This window comes from Arachis duranensis, chromosome 10 (genome assembly GCF_000817695.3).
Source record: "Arachis duranensis cultivar V14167 chromosome 10, aradu.V14167.gnm2.J7QH, whole genome shotgun sequence".
Taxonomy (NCBI): domain Eukaryota; kingdom Viridiplantae; phylum Streptophyta; class Magnoliopsida; order Fabales; family Fabaceae; genus Arachis; species Arachis duranensis.
The window spans coordinates 30483105-30500828 of NC_029781.3; the positions used below are offsets into that span (position 1 = coordinate 30483105).

The 17724-nt window shown below is 33.0% G+C and overlaps 1 protein-coding gene across 1 annotated transcript; it reads left to right on the forward strand.

The window, feature by feature from the left end:
- The first annotated feature begins 1905 nt into the window (after nucleotides 1–1905).
- Nucleotides 1906–9350, forward strand: LOC107469559 (methyl jasmonate esterase 1-like). The gene is made up of 3 exons (XM_016088932.3): nucleotides 1906–2424; nucleotides 7368–7499; nucleotides 8965–9350. Exons 1-3 carry the CDS (start codon nucleotides 1951–1953, stop codon nucleotides 9247–9249), a joined length of 891 nt encoding a protein of 296 aa, XP_015944418.1. The 5' UTR covers nucleotides 1906–1950; the 3' UTR covers nucleotides 9250–9350.
- Nucleotides 9351–17724: the final 8374 nt, after the last annotated feature.

Below are 17724 nucleotides of genomic sequence, written 5' to 3' on the forward strand. Positions count from 1 at the left end.
ACAAGAACCCTTCAAAGTATAGAGCAGTCAACTGGGCAACTTTCGAATTGAAAGAATAAGAAGTAATTTTACCAAGTCCAATGTTGAAAACCTCCAAATTTATCACTTCAAATTGTCCCAGTAACTTGGTTTCAAGTTCATATTTCATTACAGCAATACAGCAGTAGAAGCATATACTAGTGGTGAGTAATAATACCAAAGAGATGGAAGTTGTTGTAATTTGATGCACATGTGATGATGTAAGACTATAAATAATGAGGTTAAAAAATAAGCTTAAAGGTATACAACCTTTCAGAAAGATAACAAGTATGGGTGGTAAAAAAATTTCAATTTATCGGAACGGTTGAGACACCATGATCTACCATTTTAACTAAATTTTCAACTGCGGAAAAATTTACACCCTCCTAAATTGAGGGTTTAGGTTAGGCGGGCATGCCACCAGAGCAAACCGTTGATCGCTGTCAATATAGTATTTTAGCTTTTTAAGATGATATATACTTATAAAAGAAAAATTCAAAGTCCATCGAATTTATTGTTTTTAGTTATTAGTCCAATTTTTTTTAATTTAATAATTTAATAATATATTTTTAGTTTATATTTTTAAATATTGTTGACAAATTATTCGTCAAAGACAATAATTTTTGTTTACTTTCTAATATTATTTGTGTTATTTTTTTTATATATTTTAAGTCGAAGTGTATGTATATAATATTTTTTAGTTTTTCACAGTATCTTCAATTCGATAAGCCAATGATTAATTTATAATGAATTGCAACTCTATTTAAGAGTCGACTATTTGCTAATGAATTATTACATACATAAAACAAAATTCGAACCACCGATAATTACTTAACCAAACTAGTCATATTTTGTAGGAATGAAAAAAAGTTCAAATCCAAAAACGAAAGCTTTGTATTTTTTGTCAAAAGCAAAAATCCTTTCAACTGTTTTTTTATACTTAAACCCAAAAGGAAATAAAATGTAATCTTTTTAAAAAAGACTTCAAACAAATAAAAAAGAACCGGTTTGACTGCCACGAAAGAGACAGACTTATAGTTTCAGTTCATATAACAAAACTTGCGAAAATTTTGAAACAATTTTAACAGTCATACATAATAAAGAAAATAAAAATAAATTTAAATATTTATTAATATATAAAATTATATTAAATTTTTAAATTTTAAAAAATAAAAACTAATTTTTAAAAATGAAAATTATAAGTTTATAATATTTTTAATTGATCAAATACAATAATATATTTAATTATTTACGCTTTCGAAAATATAAACATCTTTTCATTCAACTTTGCCAATTTTACTAGAAACAAGACCGAGTCCATCCTTTATTTGGGAGACAGAGTATCCGCTGCTCCACTCCTAAATTTTCAATTAAGGATAATCATAATCTATTCCGATGCGACACTATTTACTACATAATTTACATAGACTAATTCATGTTGACAGCTGGAAAAAAATGCACTTTTTATTTTTTATATTGGGTTGATATAATATATTTTTAAATTATAAATAATTAGATGTTAATTTTAAATTTGACACCACTTGATTTAGGATAAAAAATTTAAATTATTCAATTTTTATTTTAAAAAATTAAAAATTTTAAAATACAAAAATTAAACCTTTCAATTTATATATTTTTAATAATTTCAAAAAATACTAAAAATTAGAATATCTAAATATATCACACGTTTCACTTCAATACAAAAAAATAATAATAATAACCAGAAAAAATACTCATTGAATCATTCAACCTCAAGAAAAAAAATATCATTTTCACGATTACCCGATCCCAACACCTTGCAATGGCCCACTGTTTTTTTTTTTTTTGAAAATCTCTCTAGAATCTTATTGCTGCTGCTTAAAAGACTCCTTTCCCTTTGTAACGGAAGTACCAAATAACCACTGAAATAAATATTTTTTATAAGTTGAATTAATGGAACATGTAAAGAAGAAGCATCACCAAACACTAGTTTTCATCTTGTTCTTGATTATCCTATCGTCTTTAACAAGTAAGTCAGGATCATCATCACCGGAGTCATCACAAAATAGAAAGCATCACTTTGTTCTAGTGCATGGAGCGTGCCACGGAGCATGGTCATGGTACAAGGTTATTACACTTCTCAAATCATGGGGTCACAATGTGACTGCCTTAGACTTGGCAGCTTCAGGGGTCAACCAAAAGCAGGTTTTGGAGCTTAGATCAATTTCTGAGTACTTTGAGCCTCTGACTGAGTTCATGACTTCATCAGTGGGTGAAGATGAAAGAGTGGTTCTTGTTGGTCATAGCCTTGGTGGCTTGGCCATATCCCATGCCATGGAACATTTTCCTCACAAGATTTCTGTGGCAGTCTTTGTCACTGCTTTCATGCCTGGTCCAACAGCCAACATATCCGCCATGTATCAAATGGTAAAGCTATTCTTCTTCGTCTTTGTTATTCAAATAGGCCAATTCTTTCGTGTCGATAACTTTCGTGGCTAATTTTTTTTATATGAGATAGACATGTGAGTTATGCTGAGTTATGGAGTATTGGAAAGATATACACGGTTGTGACGGCATTCAATTTTTTGTTTTAGTGGAAAAAAATCCGACCGTTTCAGTACAGATGAGAGAGAGGGATATAAATCAGACGGTCCGATTTGTGTGGAGCAGAATTTCGTGAATACTAAAATTGGATCTAAGATTTTCTGTCAGTACATAAATTGGATTCAGAGTTCTCTGCCAATACACAAATCAAATCCAGGATTTTTAATACCTCTAATCAGACAATCCAATTTGTCTTGCGCAGTCTTCATATCCTGAGTCACACAAATTACAACATATGTCACTGTGAGTAAAGTTTTAAATGACTAAGATTGTCGGGTATATTATTAGGTTATTTAATTACTCCACTAACAAAGTGCGTCGAAGTTGTCTAACTTTTCTTTTAAGATAAATTTGTAATATTTTAAAATTAGATATTTTTATATTATTTAGATTAAATATTAATTTTTAGTTTTTTTAATAAATTAAACACTAAAATTTAGACACTATAATCATGATCGTACAAATAAATTACGTGAAAAGAAAATATTGATATTAAAAATTAGAGTTGGGAGCAGGAGTGAATTCACAGTTCCATTCATAATAAATAAGAAGTAAGTTATATGGTGGCGTTATTTTATATTCAATTTTTATTTAATTTATTTTTTATAATAAATTTTAAATATTTAATAATTATTTATTTATATATTTAAAAAATTAAATATTAATTTTAAATTTTTTTTAATAATAACTTAAGTAAATATTTTTAAACACCGTAACAATACCTAAATAAAATTGGCACGAAATGAGTGACATAATAGTTGAAACGTTTAATTAAAAAGCTGTTTACTATCTCACACTTACAAAGATTATAGGAACCATATATTGATACATGAGGGACATATAATATACTTTGATTCATAAATCACATTAAGTAATTTAGATTTAAGAAGATGCCTAGCTATTTCTTCAAAAATAGAAGCTACGTATATAGATTTAAGTTGAAGGCTAAATCTCTATAACTTCGTGTGATTTATATGTATAAGTATTATCAAGAATTTTTTTTCAATTTATATTATTGCTATTTATGAGAAAATTTTAAAAATTTTGCAACTTTGTTAGGATTTATCTGTAAATAAAAAAGACACATTTTAAATATTTATAGAAGAAGCAATGCGTAAATATGCATTTTGTTTTTATGTTAAATATGTGATAAAAAAAATTCTAAATGTAAAGTTCACCTAAAATATATAAATCAATGTTTTTATTCCTAATCTTTGTTCTAAATCTCATATTTGTCTTTAATTTTTTTATTCATTCTATTTACCCTTCTAGTATCCAATTTTCCTCTTACTATATCTTTCTGTTAAAATTGCTTCCGCTCCACTTCTCCTCAAAAGAAATATTCATGTGGAGAGAAAAAAAAATGAAGATAATGATTTATGATAGGAAGGGTAATATTGAGAGAAAAATTAAATGAGTAAATAGTTATTTTTGGATAAAATTGATTAAAAAATTAAAACTAAAGTTATACACATATAAGATAAATTTTATTCGATAACAATGATTAGTTGTTAAATTTTTGTTATTAATTTTGTAAATATTTTTTTTCTTTTTCTCTTTATTCTTCATTTTCCTTTTATAACCATCACCATCTCCGCTAAAATTTACTATCCCACTAAATCTATTTCTCTACTCCCACCTCTCTTAGATAGCTACATCTTGTCACAACTACCACAAATTTAAATTACAACAACAATTTCCAATTTGCAATTAGAACTTTAGAAACCAACCTATCTGAATGCCAGAACACATGCTCTGGTGAGAGGCTCTACGGAGCCACCCCTACTACAAGTAATGCGCTTAATACCGTCGAATTTACTATCAGATTTAGTGACAGATGTTACCGGTAGATTTTTCAACGATTACGAGTGAAAATTCGTCCCTCAAATAAATTACTATCGGATTTAAAATTCCATTGCTAAATCCGACGGTAAATATAGAAGCGCGAAAATTAATTTTAACAGCACCAAATTTAGTGTGAGATTTTTCGTCGAAATTTTTTTACGGTAACACAATTTAGTGAAACGCAGCGTTTAGGCAACGACGAACACCTTACTGTTGGAATTTTTCGCTAGTAAATTCCACAGTAAATTTGGGGTAAATTTCAAACGCAAAAACTCTTCCTCCTCACTTTTGCAAACTCTCTCTCTCTCTCCCCCCTTCTTCTCTCTCTCTTTTAGTCTCTCTCTCTCTCTTCCTCTCTTCCATTGAAGAAGGTCGTTGCGCCAATCCCCGAAGCTGCCGTCGCTACCGCTTAGCCCATTGTCATTGCAGATCAACACGACATCATCACTATTGCTGGAGCCTCTGTGAAAAGCCTCCAGTGCCGCTATTGGTGTCCCTTACCATCAAAGGTCGTTATCGCGTCACCGTCGCCACGGCTGAGGCCCACCTCACCAAAGTTAAAGTTGTTGTTCATTTTTCTATTTGGTTGTTTGTTATATTACTAAACCTAGCTCCACCACCGTAGATTTCACTACTGCCTTCTGTCACCACCATGCTTCTACCATCCTGTAGCCACCATCAGAGGTAATGTTTCTATAGTTTTTGTATTTTTTTATATTTTTATGTTTGTTTAGGATTTTATTAAGAATTTTATTAAATTTTTGATTAAATATTTTCATGATATGTGCGATTAGGGTTTATTTGTTATATTAATTTAGTGTAATTAGAAATTAAATAATATTAGGTTAGGTAGAATGTAATTTAGGGTTTGTTTTGAGTTGATGGTATTTTGATTGATTGTTAATTTTTTGAGTTAATTATTGACTTATTTTTTATTGTTGTTAATTTTCTAAGTTTATTATTGTCTGAGTTAATTTTTTGAGTTGATTAGTGTTAATCATTGTTAATTCTCTGAATCAATATTAGCTTGTTAAATTTTTTGAGTTAATTATTGACTTATTGTTGATTGTTGTAAATTTCTAAGTTAATTAGTGTTGATTGTTGATAATTCTCTGAGTTAATCTTAGCACTACAAAAAATGAGCTGAGTACCGTCAGAATTATCGGCAAATTGAATTTGACGGTATAAATAGCGCTATAAATTTTTACCGGCAGATTATTTCGTGAGACGCTAATTACTGGCGGATTTTGCGTCAATTTTTTCAATTAATATGACGAAACTAAGTTGATTATTACCGTCGAATTATTCCAACGGTAACTTTGACGCCATATTATGTTTTATGGCGCTCAATTACTGTCAAATATTTTTGCCGGTAAATCCTACGGCAGTTGTGTTCTTTTTTTTTCACAATTAGTCCACAGTTAGAAGTCAAATTAAAATTTTTGTTTACCAAATTATGGTAGAAATTTAAAATTACCAGAAATCAACTAATGATTTTATTAAATCCGATGGTATCTGGTAATTTTCTTGTAGTGCGCCTAACCTACTACTCGTAGCCACACCACCGAAGGAGTCGCCGTGGCTGCTGTTGTTGCTTTTGCTTCATGATGATCCTCATCGTCCTCATCCTCTTCCTTCTAATCGGTATCGATAGTGTCGTCATTTATGTCCTCTATCATTCTCACTGTCCTGACTTCACCGTCACGTCCTTTACACTCTCATACTTCAACCTTATTGCTTCTTTCACACAGCTTAAAATTCATGATTAGCGTAATCGCCACAAATCCTAACAAAAACATCTCATTCTCCTACATTTTATCTCCATCTTGATCCTCTTTGGTGACATCGACGTCCTAGACGACATTCTCCCCACCTTCGGCCACGAAAAAAAGAATACGATAATGTTGAAAATAATGATTTTGAGCTCCGACGAGATGCGTGCTACAGAGTTACGATATGACGAAGTTAAAGAGCAACACAAAGTGAAAGAGCGGGTTGCCATTGAAGGTGAAGCTGGAGATGAAGGTGAAGGCCATGATGGGGAATTTGAAGACACCAAAGGTCAGAGTCAGCGTTTCTTGTGAAGGTATCAAGGCCACACTTCCCTCTGAGAAGAAATCATTGACGGCGTCTACATCGAATACCAAGTGCAATGTTGATGTCAGGTTTAAAATCTGGAAATGGACCATTGGATAAATAATATCACTATGGTTGTGGCAAGATGCATCTGTTTGAAAAAGGTGGGAGTAGAGAAGTAGATCTAATGGAATGGTAGATTTTGCAATGGAGGTGGTCGTGGTTATGACGGAAGATGAGGAAGGAAGAGGAAGAAGAAGGGTATTTATGGAAACATCAACAAAAAATTAACAATTGATCATTTTTGTCGAATAAAATTTATCTTGTATGGGTATAACTTGAATTTTAATTTTTCATAGTTAGTTTTTTGTCAACGTATGAATCTTTCATAATCAGAAATGATTATTTAATCAAAATTAAATTGGAACTAAAAAACTTAAATTAGACAAAAATATTTTTTTTGTTTCTATCGTATCTCCTAACATAACAAATCAATGACTAATTTATTGCGGATCAAAATTCTATTTAAAGATTTGCTACTGACTAATAAATTACTGCATTCACAAGTCAATATTTTAAAAAAATATATTAATTAAGTGTGATTTTATCCCTAATATTTGGTCACACTTTCAAATTTGTCCCGTGCATTTTTTCATCATATTTTTATCTCTAACAATAGATGTTGGGATCTATAAAAAAAAACATTTGTCGTAACTAACTTGGATTAATTTAGTGGTTAATTAACTCACTAGTTTAGTTAAATAAATATCAGAAATTTATATCGATTATGTAAGAATTTGATTCTACTGTTTTTTTTTTAATGATTGATACTTCTTTTTTTAAAGGCATTTAGCAACTCAGGATCATTGTTGGATAATCACTACACTTACGATGAAGGGCGCAATAAACCAGCCACAACATTTGCATTTGGACCACACTACCTTGCATCAAGATTGTATCAGCTCAGTTCAAAACAGGTTATTTACCAAATTTTAAATTCTTCTATTATTTATTAGAGATATGATTATTCATATGTCTCTTTCTATGAGTTTAAATTTTAAGATAAGTGATTTAATAATGGAGTTTATTTTTAATGCACTAACACAAAAAAATTTATATAGTCATACAGTCATATTAGTTCTTTTGTTTGACCATTCACACAGTCAATCTAAAAAGTGACTATTTTTACTAATATAACATTACGTAATTTGATACACGAGTAAAATTACTTTACACTGATAATACACCAAAATTAAATTCTTAATAATATAATATCAAAATATATTTGATCCAATATTATTAGGTCAAAAATTAATTATCTTTTATTTTAATAATATAAATAATCTTCTAAAAAGTAAATATAATTAAATAATTGTATATATACAATTAAAATCATATTATTAAGGACTCCAAAAGAAAGGCCTTACTATTTTTAGACCAAAAATATGTCGTATTACTCTCTTTGTTTCTATCATTTTCTCAAGAAGAGAGCAGACTAAAAGAAATTTAATTATAATTAAGGTCGGCACAAATGGTTATTAAGATTTTAGTACTTAGTTTGTAGCTACTTATAGCTACTGCTTTTATTTCTTTTAAAGCCATGAAAAATCTAACTTAATTGGTAGGCAACCATTTGTAAAGAAATCTCGTACCGTCAAAGGACAATGTCAATTGGACAAAACCCAATAAATGGCTCATATCTCTGCTATTTGAATCTTTGATCTAGGGCATCAGAGTTTAACTGCAAGTATTGGAGGTGTCTCGATTACTAGCATAAACGATAAAATAAAAATAGTTATATAATGGCATCACTTTTTATATATACAGTTTTTGAACACTCATTTTATTGTATAAAAAATAAACATTTTTTTCACTTTTTAACAGTCACTTTTAGTATCAAAAGCAAGACTACTATACTAAGCGTTATTACCAACAACTCGTCATGAGGCAGGAAATTTAATTATAAAAAATATACACAAAAGTGGTATATATAACATTTTTTTAAATATAAATATTTATTGGAGTAGTGGAGTACAAATAGATTTTGTCAAGATAAGAGAAGATAAATTTATCTTTAATAGGTTGTTGAAATACATCTATCTTTTAAGGTATATGATAAAATAAAATCTTAATCATACCTCCACTAAATAATCTAACAATGTATACATTATACAATTTCATCAACAAGAATTTATTATATTCTATTAAAAAAAAACATAACTGAAAAATCAATCCTCTTACATGATTATTCGCATTTTTATTTGTATAATTTTGATTGTGCATGCCCTAATTATTAGCATTATTAACAACAACAAATGACATGGATAAAAACATATCTTATTTTTTCAACATATTTATTAATCTACCTCGACTGAAATCTAAAATGTATATTTAGTTATTTACATGAAACAATGATCAACTACTTCAATTTATATTTTACAGGATTGGAATCTGGCAACAACGTTGGTGAGACCATTGAAACTATTCAGCAACAAAGATATAACAAAAGTGTTAACCCTATCACACACAAAATATAGTTCTGTAAGTCGTATCTTTGTTGTGTCCGAAAAAGATCTTGTAGTGAGTCCAAATCTTCAACGATGGATGATTGAGCACAATCCCCCTAATCGTGTGGTTGAGATTGCTGGATCAGATCACATGATCATGATGTCCAAGCCCATAGACCTTTGCCTTCAACTACAATCTATTGCTGCTAATTATGACTGATTATATAATTATATTTTAAACAAATAAATAATACATCAGTCTTCACTAAACCTTACATGAGTCATGTATCAAATAAATAAAAATCTCATGCCCTCTTATTATGGTATTTACTATTTAGCAACATGTTGCAAACAATTTGACTTCCTCTAAGATTATTTTATAAAAGAAAAGAAAAACTTTCTGCAATAGAGTTTAGAAGGTTAATATTTTTAGATATGAAAAAAAGATGGTGTGTAATTTTATTGTAATGGTTAATTAGTATGTTTTCTTTTTAATATAAATTTTAATTTTTTTTAATTTTAAATAATAAATTGGACCTTCGGATTTAAAAAATAATAAAGTTTATAGAGAAATCTAAGGGTCAGATTTTATATTGCACAAATTGAAGGATGTAATATCCGGTCTAACCGAAATTAATTAAATAATAAGTTAAATAGGAGCGAATATGATTGGAAGATTTGGCAATTGGAATTTGATGATTTAAATATGATATTTGGATTCAGTGAATTTTTTCGAGTCGGAAAATATAGTTTTCTGCGTAAAAGCGCACAGTGGAATTTTGAACGGCAGTACCGGCTGAGATCTGTCTAGTACTGCAGTTGAGAAAATTGATTATGAGTAAATAAGATTAAAAAATGAGAAATTATGATTAGGGGAGGTAGAAATATTTAAAGTGCGATTTGGAGCGCTAATCTTAAAGATTTTGGCCCAAAATTGGGCCAACGAACAAAAATAAGTAAACCGGGCCTAAGTGGGTCCAAGACCCAACATATATATAGCTTTATTAAGCCATTTCAGCAGCATTCCTCCCTCCATTATTGTGTTCCACGCTGAATTGAGAAGAGAGAAGAGAAGAGAGAAATCCTAACTCTCTTTGATCTTCAAATCACCATAACTTGAGCTACGGAGCTCTGATTGACAACCGTTTGCGGCTACGCGTCGCTCTTCTCATCCTCTACAATTCTATCTAAGTTTTTTGGTGAGTAATCTACTGTCCTCTGCCCAATTTTCATTTTCCTCTTCAAATTCGAATTTGGTTTGGGTTTTGAGAAAACCTTGTGATTTTGGTTGTTTAGGAGTGCTCTAGTATGAGCCATGGGTGATATTCATCACAAACTTCAGTGGGTTAAGGTAAGAAACCCTCCAACCCTTGTGAATTGTCATTTTTATGAGCCCTAGGTTGATGTATGTATGTGATATTTGTTATGTTAGTGTATTTGATGGTTTTGGTATTGGTTTAGTTACAAGAGGTACGGTTTAAGTTTTATTTTAGTACCGTGTGGTGTGATGAGAATTCCTAGGCTAGATGCCCCTAGGATTAAGTTTGGATTGTGTAAATGGTTGGTGCTAATATGCATAGTTGGTATGTAATGTGAATTAATGATTAGGTTGAAAATTGTGTGGCCTTGTATGCTTGGTGTATTGAGAATTTGATGTATTGGGTAATGAGTATTGATTTGTAGTTTATGAATTTAAATTGTGAGCTTGGGCCAGAGGCCGTGAATCTTGGGCCGGAGGCCGGAAAGAGATAAAGAAGGTAAGTTGATGTGTGCATTGTATGATGACACAAGTGATTGGATGAATTTCAGATAATGAATATATGAATGATTGGCTTGGTTATTAAATAATAAGGTTTGAGGAGTTGAAGTGTGGAATTTGGTAATTTTGGGTAAAATTGTATAGATGAGGTATGTTTGGTTTTGGTTGAGGTATGTTATGTAGTCATATATGTGATCATGATTATTGATGCCTTGATGGTATGATGATGCATGAGAGATATGTATGTTGTGATATATGTTTGAGCAATGATTAAGGTTGATTTGTGGGTGAAACCATGTGATAGTGAGTATGATATTGATTATGTATATTGATGATTGATTGGAAATAGTATTGTGGAAATTGGGATGAGAAAGGATGTATGACATGTTAATGTGTTTGTAATTTAGCCATTTGTTTGAAATGGGTAAAAATGGTTATATGGCGGTTTTGTGAATTGTGGTAATGTGTTAGTGTATGAGTTGAGGAGGCTTAATGTCGATTTTGATATACTTTGATTGATTTCAAAGAAAAGGGATGAAATTGGCATGTTTTGTTTGATTTTGAAAAGAGTTGAAAATGGCTTGTTTTGAAAATGGCACTTTGTGGTTTTGAGTGAAAACATGGTTTTTGGGCATACTTTGACGGGACATAACTTGGACTGCAGATTTCTGTTTTGTGCCAAACTTGTTTAGAAGTGAAGTTGGATCCGGGATGTCCATGCCGTTCGAAGAACGGGCGAAAAACAATTTAAAATGAGAAAGTTATGTCCGTCAGAAGATTGGGGGTTGAATTTGTGAATTCTGCAGCTTTTAACTTAGAAAATTTTTAGCAGAATGACCCTCCACGCGTAGGCGCACTTGGCGCGTATGCGTCGTTCTTCAAGAAGGCACCATCCACGCGTGCGCGTGGTGTGCGCGTGCGCGTCGATGCGCTGCACCCAATACCCAGCCATTTTCCCGAGAGTTGTGCCAGAGTTGTGCCAGTTTTGTGCCTGGGGCGCAAATGCACCCACGCGTACGTGTCGTCTGGCTGTGTTTCAATCCGCGCGTCCGCGTGTATGACGCATACGCGTCGACGAGCTTTGTGGCCATCCATGCGTGCGCATGAAGTACGAGTGCGCGTGACCCTGTTTTCATCCCAAAGTTGATTTGTGAGTTTTAAAAGCTAAATCTCATACTTCTAAGCCTCTGATCTCACCCCTTATGTATTAAATCATTATGATATGCCTAGCAATGAGAAAGGAGCTAGGGGATGTGGTAACTTGCGAATGAAGCAAGGGAAAAAGTTATGATCAATGATGAACAAAGATGATTATATGAGATACGGAGGATGGCGGTGGAAGTACCGTGTATGCCATGAGCCGAAGGGCTATATTTATTGATAAATGGTTGGTTCTTGATTGAACCATGAGCCGGATGAGTTATGGCAAAGGCATTATGGATTATGGCTGAGTATAAAGGCATATATGATAAATGAACGAATATGATAAATGAATAATGATGGAAAATGTTGAATGTAAGCATGCTTGTGTTTTCTCTCTGGTTGTAAGGGTGACAGGGCACCGATACCCTCTAATGGCGACATAGCGCAGATACCCTTTAATGGCGACAGGGCGCAGATACCCTCTAATGGTGACAGGGCACATATTCCCTCTAATGATATTAATACGAAATAGAGAGACTGTGCCCGGGTTAGCTACCAGACACGTCGGGTTGGCTTGATAACCGACAGATGATATCATCAGTCATAGGGCAGGCATTCATCATTTGCATATGTTTGAATTGTTTGGGTTTGCCTATTTGTTTTGGATTTCTACATTATATATGCTAAGTTACCTGATTATGTGCTACTTGTTCTACTTGTAACTTAATTGTGTATTACTTGCCTGTATTGCTTGTGTTTGTACAACTGAGAGGCCCCTCATGTTGGTGTCGGTGGAGGTTGAGGGCTGTTCTTGATGAGATGAATTGATGATGCGATTGCATGATGATGATGATGATCATTGGTTGAGATGATTTGAGCTCCCTGGGTAGACGCAGTGATGTGGTTTCACTAGCTCCAGGTGAGGGTATGATGTATTGATATAGAATTGTTGAGACAGTACGACTGATGATGGTTTTGTTTATGATTCTGAATCTGATTCATGGGAGAGTCAGCGAGTTGGGAATCATATGAGATATGAACTAGATTTAGTATCCCCTTACGACAGATGCCTATTTATGGATTAGTGAGAATCTAGGCTGGATACTCAGTGAAACGGAGTTTAGGATGCTTAATGAGTTTTTATTGCAGTGCATTGTATTTATTTGGCACTTTTACCGTACTGGGAATCCATGGGCCCGGGGTTCTCATTCCGTATATATCTCTTGTTTTTCAGATACAGGTCCAGGTGCTCAGCAGTGAGTTGTGGGTCGTCTGAGAGACGGCGAAGATCTTTATTTTCTCTACTTTGTGTTTTGCTTAGAATCTCTCCACCTTTGTTTCGAAAAGATTATATCATGTATTGTACTCTTTTAAACTTGCTTATAAAGGCTCTCATGTTTCCTTTGGGAGAGATTAGGATATACTATTGTCAACTCCTTTAATACTGTACCCTAGCCGGTCTAAACTTCGCGGGTCGCGACTAGTGGCTATTTACTTATGCTATAAATATCTATCTGTTATCTATCTCTTAATCTCTTTTATGCCTTGTCCGTATATCGCGTTCGGCTTCACGGTTTATCTTTTTGTTGTTGAGACGTGAGTGATACGTCTTCGCGATTTTATTCCTACTCTTTTCAGGCTTATCGATTAATACTCCTTTTGAAATTATCTATATCTATATATTAAAAAAAATCCACCTGAGAGTCGTACCACCGTAGTATCATTGACTTATGACTCGAGCATAAGGATTTGTATATTAAGGTGTTACAAAGGATCCGACTCATGTTACAACAACAACAACAACAATAAATTCTTGTCCCACTAAGTGGGGTCGGCTACATGAATCAAACGATGCCATTGTCCTCTGTCATGTATCATATTTGCAGAGAGACCGTTTACATGTAGATCTCGTTTGACCACCTCATGGATGGTCTTCTTAGGTCTTCCTCTGCATTTCATCACTTGTCCATCTTCCATCTCACCCACCCTCCTGAATGGATGTTCTATTAGTCTTCTTCTCACATGTCCAAACCACCTGAGACGCGATTCAACCATCTTTTCCACAATGGGTGCTACTCTAACTCTCTCCCTTATATCTTCGTTCCTTATTTTATCCAATCGCGTATGATCACTCATCCATCTCAACATCTTCATCTCTGCCACACTCAGCATATGTTCGTGCTCCCCTTTAGCCGCCCAACACTCCGTACCATAAAGCATAGCCGGTCTTATAGCAGTGCGATAGAATTTACCTCTAAGTTTTAAAGGCACTTTTTTGTCGCATATAAAACCAGATGCACTCCGCCATTTTGACCAACCTGCTTGGATCTTATGATTTACATACAGTTCAATCCATTATCCTGTATGATGCACCCAAGATACTTAAAACTTTTAACTTTTTGTAGGATGTTTTCTCCAATCTTCACCTCTATATTAGGGTTTTCCCTTATCAGACTGAACTTACATTTCATATATTTCGTCTTGCTACGGCTTATGCGCAGATAGGTACCATTAATCTATATATTCCATATATAGTTTTCGCAACTTTGTATATCCCCCTTATTCTTGTAGATAGGTACCAAGGTGCTCCTTCTCCACTCATCAGGCATCTTCTTTGACCTTAAAATCTCATTAAAACGTTTGGTTAACCAATTGATGCCTTTTTCTCCAAGACCCTTCCAAACCTCAATTGGAATATTATCAGGTCCTACTGTCCTATCATTTTTCATTTGCTTTAGAGTCTTTTTTACTTCAAAATCTCAGATCCTTTGATAGTAGTCAAAATTTTGATCTTCTTCCCTTGTGCATAACCGACTAAGGCTCGGAAGAGTCTTCTGTCCCTCACTAAATAACTTGTAGAAGTAGCTCTTCCACCTTTCATTAATCTTCTCCTCTTGAGCCAACACCTCTCTATCCTTATCATTTATGCACTTAACCTGATCCAAATCTCTCGTTCTTCTTTCACGGCTCTTTTACAATTCTATATATACCTTTTTCTCCTTCTTTCATGTCCAAAGACTGGTAGAGGCCCTCATATGCTCTTGTTCTTGCTTCACTTATAGCCACTTTTGTCTCTTTCTTAGCCGCCTTATATTTTTCCCAGTTATCTGCATTGTGGCATAAATACCACTCTTTAAAGCACTCCCTTTTTATCTTTATCTTATCTTGTACACTCGCATTCCACCACCACGACTCTTTGTCTCTTGGTCCTATTCCTTTGGATTCACCAAAGCTTTCTTTTGCTGTTCTTCTAATAACTTCTGCCATCTCCCTGCACATCTCTTCCACGCTTCCATTCCCATCCCACTTTGCCTCTTCTCCTACCCGTCTTAGGAAGCTTCTTTGTTCCTCACCTTTCATCTGCCACCACCTCGTCCTTGGGTTCTTTGTATGATGTCTTTTTCTCAAATTTTGCTCAACGCAAAAATCCATGACGAGCACCATATGTTGTGTTGTCAAACTCTCTCCCGGAATAATTTTACAATTAATGCAAAATTTCCGGTCGACTCTCCTCAACAAGAAGAAGTCAATTTGAGAGTTTGTCATGTTACTCTTATAGGTTATAAGATGTTCGTCTCTCTTTTTAAAACATGTATTTGCGATGAGAAGATCAACGGTTGAGGAAAAGTGCAAAATAGTTTTACTATCGACATTGATCACCCCGAAACCATGGCCTCCGTGAATACTCCCATATCCAGTCACTTCTCTCCCAACATGGCCATTTAAATCTCCTCCTAAGAAAATCTTATCTCCCAAAGGTATGTCTTGAACCAAATTTTCTAGATCCTCCCAAAACCTTATCTTGTGTTGTTCGTCCGAACCCACTTGTGGTGCATAAGCGCTAATCACATGGAAAGCACCTCCCTGCACCACAAGTTTGATAGAGATGATCCGATCTCTCACCCTCTTGACATCTACTACGTCCTTTTTCCACTGTTTATCCACAATTATTCGAACCTCATTCCTATTCTTCATCTTTCCTGTATACCAAAGTTTGAAATCAGAAGTATCCAACTCTCTAGCCTTCGCACCAACCCATTTTATTTCTTGTAGGCACATAATGCTAATATTCCTCCTTGTTATGGTGTCCACCACCTCCATGAATTTTCCTGTTAGAGTGCCTATGTTCCATGTCCCAAATTTCAACCTTCTGTCGCTCTGATCTTTACCTTTTACTTTGTGAACTAGCTTATTTATCCTCGTCCGTTCACGAAAACACGAGAACCCTTGCTCATTTAACACTACATCTGGGTACCGATGTAGCGGCTCTTGCTCATTTGACACCGTACTCGAGCCATACAGCGCGTTGCTTCTGAGCAACGACCTAACTTTAGCGCAATAATGTCTTTGATTCATGTCATGGGGGTTCCACTATATTTTTATGTTGGTTGTCGAAAATCTAACACAACCCTCCTCCTTTATCCGAGTTTGGGACCGGCTATATACCACAAATGTAACATACGCGGAGTTATCCGACTCATGTTAAAATAATTTTTTTTACTGTAAAACAAATTAGAGGGTCCAATTTCTATATTTAAAAAAATATTAAAATATAAATTTGCAAATTTGCATGTTTTAAAAATAAAAAATAAAAGTCACAAATTTAATTTTTATATTTATAATTTTTATATAAAAAAATACACTAAATTTTAATATTATTAAAAAACGTCACTGAAAACACAACATCAAAATTAAAAGACGAGTTTAGAAAGCCATCAATCTTGTAGGATAGAATCATTCTTCTTTTCTTGGACATGTAGAGTATGAAAGAATTCGATAATGATAGAAAGAAAAAAAATTCATCAGAATTTGTGTTATTTAATATTTATTAATTATTATAATAATTAATAAATATTAAATAAGATAAATTATAGTAATTTTTGATTGATTTTTTTATCAAATATTTTCAAAAAATCTGAGTGATAATAAATATAGTTGGTAAAATAATTTTAAATTGTCGAATTTGTTCGATCAATCTTCAAACTCAAGAAAAAGGTGAGTTGAACTAAAAATTTGACGTGTGTCAACGTAAATAATCTACATCTCTTGACACAAGGGTTTAGGTTGCGGAAGGTAGGAATGAGCATGAGTAGCGGATATCCAATTACCCGTCCGAATCTAAACAGAATCAATTGAATTGGTTCTAGAACTAACGGGTAATCAGGTCCAATTCAAACCAAACTAATAGCTCTCTCTACTAATTGGTTCGGGTAATAATTTTGGGGTGTAAAATCCGAACTAATCCGTAGACCCGACCATATATTAATTGAAAGATTATTCCTTTGAAAGATTATTTCTATTGCACTTTTGTATTTAGCATCTAATGTGTTTGGTGTTTAACATGTTTAGATTTTAATGGCTTTAATGTTTAATATGTTTGGATTTTAATATGTTTAGTTTTTAACGTATTTGGTATTTAACATATTTGGATTATTTCTATTGATGTTACATGTTTATTGTACTTACAGAATTTTTAAGATAAAAATTTCATTTTTTTATGAATTTCTATTTCATCAGATACTCAATTACCCAAACCAAATTAAACTAATCCGTTCTTAATTTGTTTGGTTTGGTTCATATACATACACAAAAAATATAAATCCAAACCAAACCGAATCAATTACAGTTCAATTGGTTTGGTTCTAATTTCACCTTAAATCCGAACCAACCCGACCCATGCTTACCCCTAACGGAGGGCAGGCCAACATAGCAAACCACTGTAAAAATGTTTATAATATTAAAAAGTTTTATTTAAATAATTTTTTAAACTGTAATATAAAAATATAAGATAAT